At 40.7% G+C, this 19,460-nt stretch overlaps 1 protein-coding gene across 6 annotated transcripts in view; it reads right to left on the bottom strand.

Annotated features, from left to right (window-relative positions):
• The window catches only part of myt1la (myelin transcription factor 1-like, a), a 65,194-nt gene that overhangs the window by 19,624 nt on the left and 26,110 nt on the right, over positions 1-19,460 (bottom strand). For 5 of the 6 annotated variants that reach the window (XM_067482375.1, XM_067482377.1, XM_067482374.1 and 2 more), the window contains 5 exons: positions 11,784-12,298; positions 9,198-9,822; positions 8,129-8,541; positions 5,622-5,756; positions 2,129-2,219 (listed from right to left, as the gene is read on the bottom strand). In XM_067482375.1, coding sequence (XP_067338476.1) covers positions 2,129-2,219; positions 5,622-5,756; positions 8,129-8,541; positions 9,198-9,822; positions 11,784-12,298 — 1,779 coding nt within the window. The remainder of the gene's footprint in view (positions 1-2,128; positions 2,220-5,621; positions 5,757-8,128; positions 8,542-9,197; positions 9,823-11,783; positions 12,299-19,460) is intronic. The other variant, XM_067482378.1, reaches the window with a different exon arrangement.

Below are 19,460 nucleotides of genomic sequence, written 5' to 3'. Positions count from 1 at the left end.
TGGTATACTAACTGACTAACTGCGTTACTGACTGGTGATCTGAGTGTTTTACCATCTGAATGCAGTTGACTAACTGTTCACCCAGTGACAGCTGGTTAAGTTTAATTCTATCGAACTTTCAAAGTACTGATTAGCTCACTAACAGAAAATTAACTTACAGTGTTTTTGACTAACATACTGGTTGACTAGTTCACTGTCTGGCTGGTTAATAGGTACTGAAGACAGTACAGGTCTTATTTCCTGACGTTCTGATACAGGTATTGTTAGTTATTCGACTTCTTACTGAATTATTACTTATTGATTTGCCACCTAATTAACTAATTAAGTTGTGGTTTGGCAATTGACTGAATGCCTGTCTACCTACTGGTTTGCTGATAGCTGGAAGTGTGAGGCGGTTTCTCTGTGTAGTCAAAAACACTTCAACTTAACAAGTGTCTCTTCACACCAGCTCCCAAACACGAGCGATATCACAGTCTACGTTTTTATGCAGGCTTTATTCCTCATTCCTACTCAGGTTTAAAGCCACAGGCAGCCAGTCAGATTGCAACCAGTCACCTGCTGCATCTGCAATTATTGTTGCAATTAAATTAAATGAGATTACTCATTTAGCACTTGCTTTGGTCCTAATTGCTGGTTTATTTCGACAGGCACAGAATCTTTTTAAAACTATGTTTAAAATCAGGTTGATTTGATCAGGTGCTGAGAGTTTCGTCATATTTCCAGCGAAGACAATTTGTTATCTAGCCTGATGGTTCTCCTCAGCTGCTGCACTCAGTCAGCATCTAAATAAATTTGGTTTTGATTGGACAGGTGGTCATTTGTGTGAACTCAGGATAAATGAGAAAGAGTGGCTATAACACAGTTTGCATTCAGAGCTAGAACTCCCTGCTTCTCCCTCTGTCTGTCACTCTGAGCAATTCCTAATTACTACACATACAGAAGGGATCAAACATTATCAGCACACACACATTTTAAAGGATGCTGGTGTGTGAGGAGTGTGTGACAGATCAGCACGGCGGCGGCTGCTGCTGCTGCTGCCGTGAAGGTGTTTCCATGGCGACTGCCAGACTTGAAAGCTGTGTGAGCTTGCAGCTAACAGTAGCTAAGCTAGCTAGCTTTTGCTTTGTTTCTTCTCCCAGTGGAGCTGTGCTACATAACACACCCTGCAGCCACGTCTGAGTGAGTGTGTGTGTGTGTGTGTGTGTGTGTGTGTGTGTGTGTGTGTGTGTGTGTGTGTGTGTGTGTGTGCATGTGTGCTTCTCTGTCTGCCAGAGCACGTGTGCTGCTGTCTGTGGGCTAATTTGTGTCTGACTGTGTATGCGTGTGTGTGTGTGTGTGTCCCACTAAAGACTCTGCATAAAACTGTGTATGTCTGAGCATCTACTGTTCATATGTGTGTGAGAAAATGAGTGTGAATCCTAATAACTTTACATAATTGAGGAATGTGTGTGTGTGTGTGTGTGTGTGTGTGTGTGTGTGTACATGCTGCCAGCGTGTGATGTGCCTGCGAAACAGCTGAACTGCTGATGTGACGCAGAAACACAGTAACATGCCAAAATTCAAATTTAAGCTCGTTTCCCACAAGGATCTAAACCTGGAAAAGTTCCAGCTATTTTTGTGTGTGTTGTTGGTGAAAACAATTTTCTCAAAGGAAATTTGGCATTTTGGCAAAAAAGGGGACTTTTTGAATGTTTCCCAAACAGCTCTTAATTGGACCGAAACAGCAAAATTGACAGGTAAAGAACACAGCAACTAACAAACATCTCATTAGTGAGGTTTGCGCAGGAAACCAGCAATCACAACACAATTCTTGTGAGCAGTTCGTCTTGGTTTTTCCAACAAGTTTGTAATGAAAATGACACCATACAGAGACCTGAGTGTCATGCAATTGCTGAATTACACATTACATTTTACAGTGAATAAATTAGTTTCCATATTTGTGACCTTTTTAGATGTGATGTCAGGGGAAGTCAGTGGGCAAAATAAATGTGAGTTGGTGGGATTAGGATGACACCCACATGTGAACATGACACTGATCTTACACAGGAGTTACCCTGTTTAATCAGCTGGGTCGTGTGCTGGAGGTGTGACTCAGCTGTTAGCGGCCAGCGAAAGGCCGCTCACTCACCTGCGATGCGAGTTCCTGTTGCTATTGACATGACCCCGTCCAGAACAGCCAGGAGTAGGGCACTTTAAAACATTTTCATACATGGCAAGGACTTTGACAGACAGGAAAAGATGAGAAAGACAGTGAGGGTTAGGAACAGAGAGGAGAGTTACCGGGCGATCTGCTACGACGGTTAGGCATGCACAGACTGCAGCTGCACGGCAGACACGAGAATGGAGCAAAACATTTCACAAACTGAGCATGAATGTTGAAGCCAAGATTTACCATGTGTGACGGCGGCGGCAGTAGTAAACACATTACAGCCCTTGAGCTACAGACTCGTGTTCACTTTAGGATTTGACTATGGAAGAAAACATCCAGCCCAGCGGAGAAAATTGACACGAGTTCAAAAGTTTAGCATAAATGTCCCGATTCCTCTTCGATCATCAAGCACCAACTTTCCATCACAAGCTACTTTGTGTTATTGTTCTTGCCTGCTCCATATAATCCTTTCCTGCTGGGGAAACACAATTCTCATTTCCATTTTGATCACTGTGCTTATTTCATGAAATTTCATGAGACCAAAAGAATTTACTGGAAGCCAAGCCTGTCATGCATTGTTAAAGTCTACTGATGATATGCAGATAGAAAGAGGAAAATGTGTGGGAAGAGAAACATATAGTAGGTTATAATTTAGCATGATTAAATTAGAATTATAAATAACGAATAATGTGCTATTACAAAGATTAGTATAAGTAAATTAAATCGATCAGTTAAATAGTAAAATCATCTAAAATTGTTGTGTAAATTCAAAATTTCTTTCTTAGAATGTTTTATTTTTTATTCTTTATTAGTGTTGCCTCTTTAAATACGACACATGCAGAAAATAACATACATAAAGCCACAACATGCAGCTGTTGCGAGCGATAGCCACTGTGCTCCACCCAGCCCTCCCTCTCTGCTCTGCTTCTGTCCTCTGCTACGCGCCTTAACACTCTGCACAGCCAACATGTTCTCATCCCACAGTGGGCGTCAAATTGTGCCCGTTTTGTACGTCCTTTGGCGTTTCATATTAAGGCCACAGGTACTCTTTGGTGCCCCTCTTTGAAGATATGGGAACAATTTTACATACACACAAAAACTTTGTTGGGGTTAGAGAAAACTACTTCAGGGTGAGGTTAGGTTAAGAACAAAAACCTCAGGTAATTACAAGATAAATGACATAACATCAAAATGCTACAACAGTGACAACATCACACACGTACTTCCTCGCTATAGCAACCGTGTGCGCCATTATGATCACTGCACAACGTTTTGCACTTGAGTCAAACTCCGGTCTCCCGTAGAAAGTTCAGTGTGGTTTTGTACCGTCCACCACCCTGTCCGCCTCCCTATAGGAATTTTTCACTTCATATACTATCTCCTTGCTTTAGGGGTCAAATATCAAAGAGTCTGGGTTCCCATTGAACTACACTGAAAGCTCAGAGCATTGATCGCTGATTCAAATGGGTTTCGCAAAGGGACTGGACAAAGCGATGCTTTTTGACGCCTCTGAAATGAGAACGGTCTGGCACAGGCCTTCAGGCAGGTCCTTATCAAACTACAATAAATACGATGCGGCAAAACTTTTTAATCAAGCAGAAATAGGTTTTAGAACTGAATATTGTTTTAGAACTGAATATCATGTGCGGCTCTGTGAGTCTGGGTCAAGAAACTTCGAAAGCCGCTCTCCTTGTTATGTGCTAAGTTATGGAAGACATTTCTTGTAAAATGCGATAAAAGTTACATAATGGAGCTTTTATAATCTCTCCCTTTTGAATGAAAAGACATACAGCCCAGATTTTTGTGTCTGGGAAAATCTTATTTAACTTCCGAAGAATATGTTATAAAAGGTTATAATAGTCGGTTGCAAAATTAGTCATCGTTTTTGATATATGAGCAAAAAAAGAACATGGATACAGGCTATGTACTTTAAATTACTAATTTGCATTTTCCCCATTACCCCACCAAGGTAAATTAGGTTTCATCTCATGTAACACATGTATTACCTGTGAGTACAGTGCATGATTAAAGTGGGTTCAGGAGATGTTCTCATGCAGGTTTTTTTGTGAGTTTGTTGCAGCCAGCAGGTGGATCACACTGATTCTTCATGCTGTTCATGTTACATCAGCAACACAGATACCAAAACCAGACATCAGGCAGGTGTGATGAGGAGGAAGAAAACAAAGTAAAGGAGGACACCCAAACTAAAGCAAAAAAAAAAAAGAAAAAAGAAAGACTTTCTATTGTGCAACAACAAACAGAAGATGACTTTAGAGACAAGCTGATTCACTCTAGATAAAAGTGAAATTGTTTTTAACATCTGATTTCAGCTCTTTGCCTTTTGAAACGTATTTTTACTTTAATTCCTGCTCATCTAATGATTAAAAAAGATGTTTAAGCCACCAGTAACTCAAATGTGTGTGTCAGATGTATAATATTGGTAATTCTTCATGAATCCAAATTTCAGCTCCAACCAAGTGGAATGTTTGCATGTGGTCATTTGGCAGATGCTTTTTCACAAAAACACAAATGTCATGCAGGATGGATGCATGATGGTGGACGGCTAACATGCCCAACTTTGTCCTTCTCTCACTGCTGAAACACTTCATCTAACAAGTCATTTTAGGGCTATTTCTTCAAGACCTTTCTGTGCTATAATCAAGGAAGGTTTGTTAGCACTACTTTGATTCATAAATGAATGTTTTGAACTCGGATTTATGTTTGAAATCAACAGTAATGAACTTGTGTATGAAGATAAAATGTTAACATGCTGGTGTCCTAATTACATGGTTCCAGATGTCAGCGTGTGGACAGCTTGGTTTGTTTGAAATACAATACAGGAGAATTTGGGTTTCATATCTGCTTACATTTCTCATATGAAATCATTTGATTAGTTGAGTAAAACCTAAGCAGGTGAAGCTAAATAAAAGCAGCTGTTTTACAAATGTCTCGCACAAACATTTTTTCTAAGATACAGCAGATTCCCACTTTGTAAGCCGTGTAGTCCGACCAGACAAAAACAGCCGGATACAAATGAACAATGTGGCTCATTGTCTACTTTATTAATCATGGACTTTATTTGAGCTTTGGTGGATTCACTGACACTTGCCTGACTTACTGTTAATGTGACCTACACTCCACGCTGTCCCTGAGCACATCACCAGAGCTGCTGACGAGACCTTATTAAAGCTACGTAGTGTTACTTTCTTAAACGCTCTGCACAAAACAAACAATAGATGCACTTACAGCATGACAGTTTGCAGAATATTGTACTTATTTTAAGGGGTCGTGGACTGAAATTAGGGTCTTAAGCTTCACAGCTGAAGTTTAACTCATCCAATTAGATGATTTCTGCCCCAAACCCGCTCTGTGTGTACTATGCCTGCTGAAATGACTTGTCAGATTTGATTTGATTTCTTTAAAGCTAGGTGTGATTCTCAGCGCAGCATAACATCTGAACAGAAGGACCTACTCTCAGGCGGGACACGGTCTTTGTGGGGACACCCAGACAGGCTGCGGTGGTGCGGGTAGAGGCCGGTCACATGACCTGTTCCGTCGCAGCCCGGCGTCGGACACTTACTCTCCTTTTTCTCCCCCCTGGAAGAGTCTGGAATAAAGATTAGGAAGACAAAAAAATGAGTAAGAAGTTTTGTTAAAAGGTTTTAAGCAGGTACCAGCGTCTGGTTGTCGGCTCTGACCCAACTCTGGTCCGATTATGGCTGCTACATAAAGTTTATAAGCCTGAATCAGCTACTGAATTACATCAGACATCACTGCCTACCTCCCAAATTTGGGAAGGGTCTGCTGTTGCTCCCACTGATGGCTGACAAGGCAACTTCACTTACGTAGCACATTTCTAATATACAGACATTCGAACTTTTCTCACAGGCAAAAAAAAGTAGGGTAAGATTAAAAAAATGTAAGAAATCAAACAAAAATTTCAAAACTGAACAAAGTGTATGAAGACACACTTGATTTGTTAAAACTTTTTCTTTTAAAAATGCAAATAATTTTAATCATCAATAATAACGATCACTACAATGTTTCAGAATTGATCATACTTTCTTTACCTTAATAAGGTTTCAATGGGAAAAAGTCTGCACTTATGGAAAAGATAAAGACAAAATGCACAACTGATTATGAAACAATAAAGTTGTTTGACACTCTGCAAGTGTCACCAGCAGTTTGATCTTTTTATAAGGTGCAAAATTCTATTTGATGTGCTCATATTTTTGGTTGTCATTATGTGCATTTCATGTATCCTATACTCTAGCTGAATTACTAAGTACATGCTCTAAAATATATTTCAACCACTGGCAAAATATGTTTATTATTAGTTGCATCTACATATGCATTAGTATTAATTAATAACTAGTGTTTTCCAAAAACTTGTCGTCGACTGAAAAGTTGCAATATTTGTCCTTGAGTGAATAAATGGCAAATAAATTAAATTAAACACTTCTCGTACCAGTCTCTACTATGGCTTCTGCGAATGAAAATAACTGGTTTGGGCAAAAAATGAACTTAACATCAGGCTGAATGAAAGAAATGAAAACAATAAGCGGTGCGGGCTCCAGTTCGTAGGACTCGGATTAGCTCTGGGACAAAAAATTGACATCTGAGTTTGGCCTGCGTTTCCAGTCCTTGGCCATCATAATGAAAGCCTTCCTGGAGACTTCTAAAACCCTTCTAACAAAGGCATCCTCTGCAATAATGAAGAAGTCCGAAGTCCATCTGAGTCTGTTTTGAGGCTGATAGCTGCACGGCGTCGACACCCTCCCAGCGGCGGCGGCGTTGTACTTGAGTGGATTTAGAGAAATAGGGCGCAGATAGCATCCCACAGATGAGATTTGCTCTCCTAACGGGCCGTGCAGATTGCCATTACTCATGCCTGACAAGCTGGCCGTCTGATGTTCCCACACCGGCCTATTTTAACAACATAAGCTGCTGTCAGAGGAAAACCATGCCTCTGCAAAAAAAACCCTGTGTTGTTCCTGAATGCAGAAAATGAGGGCCTATTATCTCATCGGCGGTCACGTATAGCATTTCTGAAGTAACACAATGGCGTTTTAACAGGTTTTAAGAGCCCAAAGGTCAGAAAACTCATTCAGGCCAACAATGAGCACACAAACGTTTGACTCGCGAAGGAAGAAGATAGACAATAAAGTTATGTGTTTTTACTGCTAGAGCACTGACAGCCTCAGGGCTGCTGCAGTACTGAGGGTTGCAATAAGTCATGCAGACAAGATAAACTTCCTCCCTGCTGACCTGAGGTCAGATTTGTGGAGTAACTGCTGCTTCGGGTCAAATGTGATGCTGAAGAGGTGATGTGAAATTGGCAGAATATGGAGAGGAAACATGATCCGATGACAACTCTGTGAATACAGTTCAAACACTCACATTTTTAAGCAATATTTGTTGTGGAGAACGAACAATGTTTATTGTTTTTTTAGCATCTAAAAAAACTGATTTACTCTGTAACTTTTCTGTACATTATAACATGTACTGCAAAATCAACACGTTTCTTTCCCAAATATTTGGCTTCTGGTGCTTTGATTACTGTTGATGGTGCGGAGCTATATACTTACTGACTGAACCAAATTTGTCCAGCCATGGTGTAAAAAATATATCAGATGTGAGAAAACATTTTCTTTCCCATATGTAAGACATTTGTGAGTGTGGCACAATTTGGATAATGATGATCAAACACTGACAATCTTCCCCATAAACACAAAGCATTGTTTAGGCCTAAAGTTGTATTTGAGTTTATGAAAAATAAGTATTTTGTAACATGTTCTACATCAGAGCTGAAAACAGAAGCAGCTCAAAGAGCTAAATCATTTTTCATACCTAAAAATTGTGCAGAGAACTGTCAGACTGGTGATGCCGCTGTTCTGGAGTTTACAACTTTCAGCGTGGAACTTGAATCTGCTGCTGATCACACATCAGCGGGTCAGTGTGTGAGTTTTTGCTGCCTACCTTTAGGGTAGTATGCCCTCTTCAAGCCATCGTGGTGCATCCTAGACTTGCGATCCTCAGCCGCACTGCTCAGCCTCGGGCTGTGCTCCCCGTGGCCCCGGTGATGGTGATCCTGACGGGGCACCGTGTGCTCTGAGGCCATTCGGTCTCTCATGACCTTCGCTCTCTCTGATTCAAGGGCGATGGCCTTTTCCAGCAGCGACAGGTTTCCCTTGGCCATGTCAAAGGTCTCGTCTGAGCGATCTGAGGCCACTGACGTTGTGTCCTCGTCGCCCTCTTGACTGCAGCTGGTTGGGTAGCCTCTCGACCCCGGGCTCAGCTGCTCCTCCAGCTTCATCAGGTTCACCATGTCAGAGTAGCTGCGCTCCAAAGACCTGTTCTCGTCTAGTGCACCCTGCTGGCAGCTGTTGTACCTGAGAGGTAAATAGTTCAACAAGTACAAAAAAGAGGTTGTGTGGTGAGTTGAGGGTGTCAAGAAGTTACAAAAATCTATTTGTAGTCAGTCCACAGATAATAAAGCATCTTTTTAAAGTCTACGTCCTTTAAAACACTAAACATCGTAGCAACAACAGCACAAAGTAAAGACGATGAAAAAAAGAGGTTAAAAGTCATTAGAGTGCATCAGTAAAACCAATCCAACATGCTCAGACAGCATAACATCAGGGAGCAATCTACAGTACGTACTATAAGTATTTTTTTAATGTTTACTTTATTTAGATAAGTGCCACAGACGCGACGTGCAGCAAAGCTCCGCAGCCACACTCAAATCTGGGATGCTGCATTTTCTTGGCATGTGCTCTAACTATCCGAGTATTTTTAAAAAGATGAGCTTTCACTCGATTCTCCTTCCATCACAGCGAGTGGCACTGCCGCTGTTTTTTTTTTCCAATTTAGGACTAATTATCACTGCTTCCCCTTTGCTGAACTTTTTCTCTAACTGCAAGTTAAAAAAAAATCTTTTTGACTTGGAAGAACAGTGGGGTCTAGAGAAAACTGTCACAGTCTGCATTGGGATTTTCGCTTACAACATATGTGGAACTAAACATTCCTCGCTTCTGAGATTTCATACCTGCTCAGGTGGTGCACCACCTGCTGATCCGCTGGGTTTTGCAGATGGTGGTGAAGGGCATGCAGGGCTGGGCGATCAGACGGCTGAGTCTCGCTCAGTTTCCGAGCCAGATCAAAGCACTGGTTCCTCAGACACTCCAGACTGCTGAGACACACCTCCTCTTCACTCTCATCTGCCTGAACTCTGACCCCCACACCAGACCGCCCGTTAGCATGGCCAGTTTCATTCACCATGGTGCCGTCTGGGTAGCCATCCTCGGGCAGCATGGCACCGTGACCCTGCGCCAGGAGCTTCAGGGAGTCCACAGTCTCCCTTACCACATCGCTGTCCAGGTCCACACTCAGTTCACCCTTTCTGTCGCCCTGCTCGCTGCCGTCATCATCGTCATCATCCTCATCTTCCCCGGCGCTGTTGGAGGAGTTACTGTTCATCTCGGACTCGGTCATGGCCTGATAGGCAGCATCCTCTGCAATCTTGCCCAGGTTGAGCAGAGACTTGGCCACCAGCTCATCGTAGTTCTCGTACTCCTCGCCGGTGCCATTACCAGCGCTGCAGCTGTTGTTGTTGTTGTCGTCCTTCTGAATTGGAATAAGCTTTGATTGTCCACTGGTTTTGTAGTGGTTCTCTACAGTCAGAAAAGAAAATTCTCTCAGGCTTTGATTTATTTTGGGCATTTGAAAAAAAAAAAAAAATCTCACATTATAGCCATTTTTAGCAATCAGCACAGTTTCCATCAGCATTTTGCACAATAAACAGTAGGTAATGGACATTGTTTTCAAGATAATTTTGTAGAATGAACTTTCTGTTCATTCACAGAGTCAAAATCTTGCAGATGAAAAAGAAAGACAGCATTTGCAGCTTCTAATCAACACAGCAATTCTGATTAACCCAAGTGTTTCTCATATATTCCTGAATACATTAGCTGCATCTCTCCCAATTATCATCCGGTGTTTACTCACAAAAAACACACAACCCAGAGCTGTGCCGAGTCGTGCCGCTCTCTTCGCCAAGCCTCACTGTTGATTTTGGGGACAGTAACAGTGAATGAGAGCAGAGAAATTGAAAAGGGAGGCGTGTGAGGTGCTCCGATTCAGGAGCCATAAATATCCTCAGGACGAGAAGCTGAGGCAGAGCACATTTGACACGTCCGCTGAGACAAGGAGCCGAACTGGGAGGGGAGGGTGGGAGTTAATAACTCAGCAGAGCTCCTCTCCCGATTATTAGTGAAGCGCTGTCAGAAGTGATTGAGGACACGGGGGGGGGGACGTGGCGGGAGGGAGAGCACAAAGCATCTGGTCGAGCAGTGATTGGGCTCGGCAGCTCCCATCACTTACTCCTCTCTCACTGCAAACTGCAACCATGAGTGGACACTGGTCTCGCAGAGAAGAAGAACTTAATCTGAGCCCTTACCAGACATAGAATCTATTTTGCAGATTCAGACAGGACGGGACCCTTACAGATCAAGATCATCATCATATTTAGAACAGGTGAAAAAAGACCTCTGCCTGCCGTAATAATAATCACCGCAATTCGTAAATTCTGTGACTTTAGTGCAGACACATAAACTCTGATGGAGGGTGGAGTTTACGGACTGGTCAACCAAGCATTGGTCTCACTGTCCCATAGCTTCATGCTCTTTTGTCTTATTGCCCTTGTTTGTCTTGATTTATTGGTTATTATTTTTATTATTTATTGTCTTTGCCTGTTAATCCTTTTCGTCAACTTTGACCTTTCAAACATCTGTAAAGCCCTTTGAATGGCATTAAACTGTATGAAATGAGCTACATAAATAAAGTTTAGATTACACTTCTACAGGTAAATGGCCCTAATACGATCATTTTTGCCTGAGATCCGGGCCACTTTCGTACAGTATCTGACCCTAGATCTGACTCATATCCTGTATCGGTTTAAAGCAGGACTTGGCAACATATTTTAGAGACAAAGAGAGGTGGACAGAGTAGATTGGTGTCCATCGAAGCAGCGAACTTTCAGTTGGCAGGAAACTGTTGACTGTTATATAAGAACTTACTGAACGTATTCAGTCAATTACATTGTTATACTGAACCATAATTGTGCAAGGTATGAACTGCTGACCAACCATTGAATTACTTATTTCTCCCTATTGGGTGGTAAAACTCCAACTGGACTCTTTGTCATAGTTCAGTAAACCTTCCTGATGTCCACAGTACAAATACGTGTTAGGCTTGTTTTGGTGACTTTAGTGCATAAAGTCTGCATGATCACAAACTGTGGGCTGTAAGCCCACCTTATTTGACATCGAGTAAAAATTATTCACCTCTCAAAGTCACATAGACCCACGAGGCCGCGAGGATGCAGAAACCATAAACTGGGCTCAAGTAGATTTTGTACCCACTTCTTAAGCATAACATTAGTAACTGCTACTTAACTGACAATGTTATCTTGGTGACAGGATTTTTAAACTATCGTGGATCTTTTTTTAAGGAACTGGACAAAAAAAAAAAAAAGGCAAAACTAAATGGACACGAAGGAAAAACAAAGATCCAGTAGAATCTACAATGTGATTTTGCTGCTTTTCATGACCAATGTGACAAATGCCAAACTCACCCTGATGATGATTCTGCTCCTCCTCTTCTTCTTCTTGCTCATCTTCCTCTCCTTCATCCTCCTGCTCCTCCTCGTCATCCCCATCATCCACTTCTTCTTCTTCCTCATCCATCCCATCCTCTTCCTCCTCTTCCTCCTCCTCCTCCTCCTCTGCCTGCCCCCCTCCTATTGTAGTATCTGCTCTCTCCACTTCTACCTCCTCTTCTTCTTCCTCCTCTCCCTGCTCCTCATTGTCCTCTGAGAACTCATCGTCCACCTCGCCCTCTTCTTCGTCATCTCCTTCCCTTTCCCCATCCTCTTCCTCCTCGTCCTCCTCCACTACCTCCCCCTGCTCCTTCCCCATGTCCCCCACCTCCATGGCTTCATTTTCGTAGCTGGCATAGGCACGTACGTCCTCTTCATCCTCTTCTTCCTCACCAGCGCAGGATGTGAGGAAGGGTCTTCTTTTGGCAGGCGGTTCCAGAGGCTGTTTATCCATAGCTTTCCTCTTTTTGGCCAGTGGGCAACCGTACACACTAAGACAAGACAGAGGGCATATACAGAATGAGTGGACATTTTTGCTCTTGTGTTTAGCTTCAGTTTACTGGCCCAAAGTTTGCTTCCTGAAGCTCACTCTCAGGTCAAATTAGCCAGAAAAAGCAAGCTCGATGTTGCTGGCTAACATGCTCATATACTGTATAATATTTGACCTGTTGGGATTTGTCAGGGGTTGACAAACAAAAAGAGACTAACTACTGACAAATGTTGAGCTCCATGTTTGCCCATAAATACGTTTTGTTTTCTTGCATCACAAAATAATTTGGTGGCCCCAACCTTATCTATGCTACATATACAGTAACATACAAGGAAACAATGAGTAAATAATAAAAGGAAGTGGAAGCAATGATTTCAGCTGTTGAACTGTTAAAGTGGTATCTGTCCTTAAGACCCAAAAGAAATCAGTGTTTCCTGAAATTGAAGTTCAGCTAAATAATGACACTATCTGCCAATGTCTCTCTCTCTCTCTCTCTCTCTCTCTCTCTCTCTCTCTCTATATATATATATATATATATATATATATATATATATATATATATATATATATGGAAATGAGGAAACAAATGCTACCAAACTTGCTGCATGAAATATATTGTATCTACAATGTAAAAATGTATCTACTGTTATCAAAAAGTCAACAAGCCCAAATGACAAACTGAATATCACTTGAAGTTTGAAATAACCCCTGATTTAAACCATTCAAGTGTCCGTGGGCAGAAAAGCCCAGAAGGACATTTAGCTTTGGCCTGTCAGGATGAATCTTGTTTAGAGTGATAACATTTTGAGAGAGATTTGAGTTTGGCTGTGAGTGATAATTCATGTAAACCCTTGAAAACTATGGCCTGTCAGCACATGATAGACACGAATAGTACCAGTGTGATGTGCACCTGTAAGCACCAAATGAAAAAAACGAGTCTGTTTGCCCAAACAAAATGATCTGCCGTTGATTTTATAGTATGACGCCACATAGTTATTGCCATTTTAACTGCATTAATTTGGTTACCTCTAATCACATGTGAGGGAACTAAATAAATGTCACATTTTAATCAAGTAAAATACTTTAAAGATTGTGGTAAAATTAAAAGGTCCTTAATCACTTCAAATCTAAACAACAAACTGTGTGCACTGTTATTTCTAATATTTAACAAGAAAAATACGTTTTGCTATGTAAACATAAAAATGTAATTAGAAAATTAAGCTTTTTTTAAATCATGCATGACTGTACATGGGGTTCACTTGACTCCGATTACTTTTAACCGAAATAAAACGTCATTCTTTTCAGTTCTGTCCTCCGCTGTCAAACAACTTCATCAGCACTGCGATGGTCACAGGAAGTAATGGCTTTTCGTGTAAAAGTTAAAGATCACAGTGCTACGACTCCGTCTGCTTGGTTCACACGTTAACACATTGTAGTAGATTTGTACTAGGTCTTGCCAAGGAGGAGAACTAACCACAAAAAAACCCCAAAGCTTATTCAACCAGGGCCTCAATTATGTAAATCCCACAATAGTCATTAACTGTTGGGAAAATTCAGCTTTAATTGCTCCAAAACAGCAAGCACAATTATACACGGCTTTAAAGTGGATTTTAGGAAATCAATTAGTCCATTTCCATATGAAAGAGCTCATTTTGTGTTTGGAGGGCGAGTTGGAGGAGGTGACGCTGCTTTTTTGACAGAAACCGCTGCGTGTTTGTCTGACACTGAGATAAACTGAACTATACTGAAAGCAGAGACAGTTTCACATCTACTGGAGCCAGAATATACCAGTTTGGCAAAAGAGAAAACACAAAACAAGCAGCAAAAATCTAAAAATTTAAATCTAAATGTACCACTGCATTCTGTTAATTCTTCCCTTATCCTGCAGTACAACCGCACACAACAACAATTCAAACACATTATTTCATTTTGGGCTGGAGACTAACATCACCTTAAAACTTGCAGACAGATCTGTTTTGACTGTATGTAGGCCTCATTTTAGTCATAAAGTTAAAATAGTTTAGCTTGTGTTTTTGTCTTTTCAAAATCAAATTCAACTTAATGCCCGACTGATGAAAAGAGAACCAGAGCCTCATTTTTCCAAATTTTAATCATTTGAGCTGAGAGTAGCTGTAGTAAAGTAGTTGCTGCATTTGCAGTATGATATAATGTATCATCAGCATATCTTAGGAATTTTAAGGTGCATTGTCAAAAATGTGACCCAATAGATTAAAAAACAATTGAGGATCTAAGAGTGACACCTCATCAATACCAAAGAACAAATCTGATTTTGAGGCAGTACTTTTCCGGATTTCCAAAATTATTTGTCGTTTACTACAACTTTCAGTTTACAATAAATTTTATATATATATATATATATATATATATATATATATATATATATATATATATATATATATATATATATATATATATATATATATATATATATATATATATATAAAAAAAACATATACCGGTGTCTCATCTATTAATTTCTCGCATATTGAGAAATGGTTCTGGAAAAATTAAACCGCAAGAGCAAGCATATTTGAAATAACTTACAATAAACAGTCGCAAGAGTTGCTTATTTGAGTGAAGTACTCTCGCCGCTACGGACCTACTGTGGCAGCAGCACTGACCTAAAGTACCATGGTGATGCTTCTCAGATCACCACAGAAAACAAAACCCACACTCCAACCCACCAACAGAAAGGCAGGGGAATCCTCACGAGATGGTGCCCAACAGTTAACATGGTGTTACTTTGCATTCTATGGCTCTAGCCACTGCACCACTGTGCAGTAGTTACACTATTACACATTTCCACAATATATATGACAATGTCGCTCATCAAATACATCATTTTTTATATGTTCTCATTTTCTTCGTGTACTCAAATACATTAATTCCAACTTACATTCAATTTCTTACAATCTGGCAAAGATATAATTACAAATGTAAGAATTGGCAACACTTGATATGTCAGAAAAAAAATGGATTGAATCCAATCATCCACCACATAACACTGCAGTAAGTACTCCTCCTCAATAACACACTTTCACTTCACCTCAAATGATCCCTCCATCTTTTACCTTATAGGCTGTCGGGCTGCCAGCTTGTGTGCGTGTGTGTGTGTGTGTGTGTATGTATCTGTGTGTGTGAGTGACCTCGGCCACCTTGCTCTCTCCCACCAATTAAAATTCCGGTGGTAATTAAAGCACATCAGAAACGAGGGAATGCTGCAGACAAGGGCGAGAGACTACGCATGGTAATTATGTGGTGGGAGAGAGGGAATTGGGGGGGGGGTTCACACATCACAATTTCTCTTCTTCCAAACTGATCTACTGCAGTGTGATATAATTCATCATGATAGATTATACACTGTGTGTTTAATCGATGAATGTAATTTTCTATATGAAGATCTGCAACACAGCTGATTTAATGAGGCCTGCACTATTAGTGCACTATCTGGCATTAATGTAAAATAATGTTTTGGCCTGAAAAAAAGTGGAAATCATATTATCTTTAAGGACAACACAACATCTTCTTCTACAGAGAGAGTGTTAGATTCTGGGTTGTTTCCATAATGTTGCTAGGCTAGTGAGTTACATCAAGTCCATTTATAGCTCTGTTGTTTTTAGAATTAGTCACCTCAAACGGCGCTAAGTTAACCCAGTGAAAACTATCTGAAAGTGTCCCTGTGTGTCTTTACTGCAGACAAACACGTCATCTGTCAAGTTTCCAAGAATTACAGTTGTCACTAAATGTTATGTCAAGATGCTGTGTTTGTGTCCTCACAAAGACACTCGGAAGTTCCTCATTTTATCAGTAGACACCTGACATGGACACTTGACAGTACATCATCATCTTATTGTGGACACAGGATTTGGAATTAGGGTCTGGCCCCTGGAGTCCATTATTGTTTCTAGACACATGTCTCTATGTGGACAACTGGAGACATTTATCTATAAAAGTACAGCTATAGTTTATTTATGTGTGTATGTGAACACAAGGGAATGATTTACTATGTGTTTATAGACATTTAGAAGTGTGTATATGGACACCTGGCGTCAATTATTGTCTCTATATACACCTTGCAGTACATTAATGTCCACTTGTGACATTGATTTCATTTTTGCTCGTACATGGACACCTGAAGTCTCTTTTTTAAGTCTATGTTGTACAATATTGCCACAATGTGATCGTCTTTGTTATCTGAGCATGGAATTTATTATTGCTTTTTATTTCTGTGAGGACAGCTGAAGTCCATTTGTGTCTCTATGACGACAAAATGCAGTGCTTTAGTTTCTAAAGAACAGTTTATTGTTGTCTCTGTGAAGACTTGTTTATCTGTATAGACATCTGTCTGTCTAAACTTTGTCTTTAGATGGACACCTAGAATTATATACCTCATTTTCTTTTAGAGGACAATAATTAACACCTGATATTAATTTTAGTCTCTGAATACACCTGGCATTCATTATTGCCACAAAGTGAATACCAGGATTTCATTACTGTCTCTATCAAAACAACTAGAATCCAATCCTGTCTTTATGCACAGCTAAACATCCACAATGATCAGGAGCACTGAGGTCATTTCTTGTTTCCGTTTTTGTCCGTATAACACGTAACACCTGTAATGTGTCAGATCAATTTCACCAGTCGCTTAACTTCTATCAGAGCCTATAGCATCAGTGCGATTGCTACAGTTTCCCAGAGTTTTATATAGATTGAACACTTAAACCAGAGTCGCATCTGAGGCCTACATGAACTGCAACCGTGTTATAAGACATTGATTGAAATTTACCTTAAACAATCCACTGCTTAAACAAATACTACTGTGTTTGATTCAATAAATAATTGATTTGGATGAAAGGAAAATCTAAAGTGAGATGTTTGCGACATGAATATCTGTGTTTTGAGGAGGAAAACCATACAGGCGACAGTAATACCAGCTGCAGTGCGATGACTGCATGTAGGTACGTGTGGTTAGGTGGGATAATTTCCCCCAGCAATGCCATATGCCAATACTCATCACCGTGGTAACAATTTGGCACTGGGAGGGGGGTGGGGTAGATGGGCATATATATAAGAGATTGGGCAGCAGTGGTTAGATGAAGGGGTAATGTGGGCGGCAAGATGTTCACATCCTATACTAGTGGTTGCCATGGGAGACAGGCTGCATCCCTCCTAGTCCTCACACTGCAGTATCCGCACGGTGCTGTCGCCATGGTGACATCCTCCAGAGAGAGAGAGAGAGAGAGAGAGAGAAAGGAAGAGCTAAAGTGAAAGAGAGAGAGATAGCAAGAGACAAAGAAAGAAGGAAACAGGGGAGCGAGAGGGAGAGACTTTGTACCTGAGTGCACCCTCCACCCCCTCCCAAACTCATTCATTACCATGGACAGCACTAACTGTGTCTCTGCTTCAAGAAGTTATAGATCCCAGCAGGGTGGTGTGGAGAAATGCTGTGATTGGTTGTTCAGAACAGAGGGTTGGCTTTTAGGAACAGGATTAGATAAAAGGATAAAGCTCGAAATATTCTGTCATTTTCCTCCTGTCAGTTTCCCACATGGGATTCAAAATACACATGAGGAAGTCATTTGATTTGTACCAATTCTGTAATACATACTGACACTGGACACACAATGCATTACACACTAACTGTAGGATGTTGCATCTTGTGGCATAATGCAATTGTAGCATGGAATAAATCTACTGACTCAGCTGATTTGCAGAAACAGGAAATTACACACCGCACGGTTGGGTGTCAATCAAACTCCGACTGTGAGGTGTCAATCAAGCTTCACAAAAAGAAATCTAAATGTTTTTAATTCTCATTCTCATTTTACAGTTTGTTTTTTCCTCATTACTGTCAGCCCACCATTTGTTTGGCTATAACCAAAACCATGATGTTTTCCTATCCCAGTTTTTTTTTTTAATCTAAACCTCACAAAACCTTAACAACGGTGGTGCCAGAACAGGGTTTTCCATGCACTGACAAAGTGTATTACAAAAAGCCAATAGTACTCTGTTGCCTATTTACACATTATCTAAGAACTAACCTTCAATATTTCCTGTTATATTTCTCTGATAATCACACGTGCAGAATGCACATTCAAATATAAACGTGTAACTAGTGCATATAAAGACCTTTTTTTGATCTATCAGGACTTGTGTTTGAAAAGGCAGGTAAGATGTATCTGTCCATGTGATGGCTCCACCCAACTTAGCAACAGTGCTTTTGCAAACTCCTACATCAATACAATTCTGTGTGTGCAAACAACTAAAAGGCAGGATATGCTTCCACAATTACACCATTTTTATAATTAATTGTTTATGGTAACATTTAGATTTTAGTGTTGGCATGTGGGACAGCTAATGTGGCTTGTCTCAATTGAACATGCTAAAGAAATGTTACAGTTACTGCTGCTGAGGGAAGATGGGAAACTGTGTTTAGTTGACATTGAGAGAAGTAGCCTGGATGGTATTTGTATTGCTTAATTTAGCAGTTTTCACCCTGCTGCCAGTCTTAAAACATTTAAAAACATTGTGGACCTTTCTGTACTAGCGGCCAATTATCATCACTTATTATCAGCCCATATTTATGGTTTGGCAGGTCAGTCGGGAAAATTGGCAGGAAATTTGCTGCAGTAGTAGATATTACAGGTGCCAAAGTTGCATTTGGGGACTTAATTCATGGTGGACAAAGTCCTTAAAGGGAGCAGGTTGGGGCGAATGTGTAGGGTTAACAAAAACAAAACAGTTTGGAGACAGCAGCTCGTCTCTTTGACAATGTCAGTCAATGTGGTCCATTTTATTGTTGTCTAAATTAGTGCAGTATTTTAAACGGCCCCACAATCTTTCCCTAACCGTAACCTCATCTTGTTTGGGCCTAAACCAAATCAAAAGAATGTTCTTTTTGTGCCAAAATCAAAGTACAGAGGGTTGCCTCACATTTCCTTTGTCTGCGCCAGCAAGTGGCACTTGAACAAACGCCAAAGACTAAAATCTACAAAGAACTAGCCAGTACATTCTGCGCCTGTGTGAGAGGAAGGGGAAGTGAAGAATCCTGGACTGCAGACTGAACAACAAACCCTAAACAAAGCAACATTTGATGACCATTTTCAAACCACTGTCACTCGTTACTTCTAACTGAGCAGCTC

Source organism: Channa argus, chromosome 17 (assembly GCF_033026475.1).
Source record: "Channa argus isolate prfri chromosome 17, Channa argus male v1.0, whole genome shotgun sequence".
Taxonomy (NCBI): Eukaryota; Metazoa; Chordata; class Actinopteri; order Anabantiformes; family Channidae; genus Channa; species Channa argus.
Note: the sequence above shows the minus strand (reverse complement) of the source record. Positions and strands in the feature narration are given on the sequence as shown.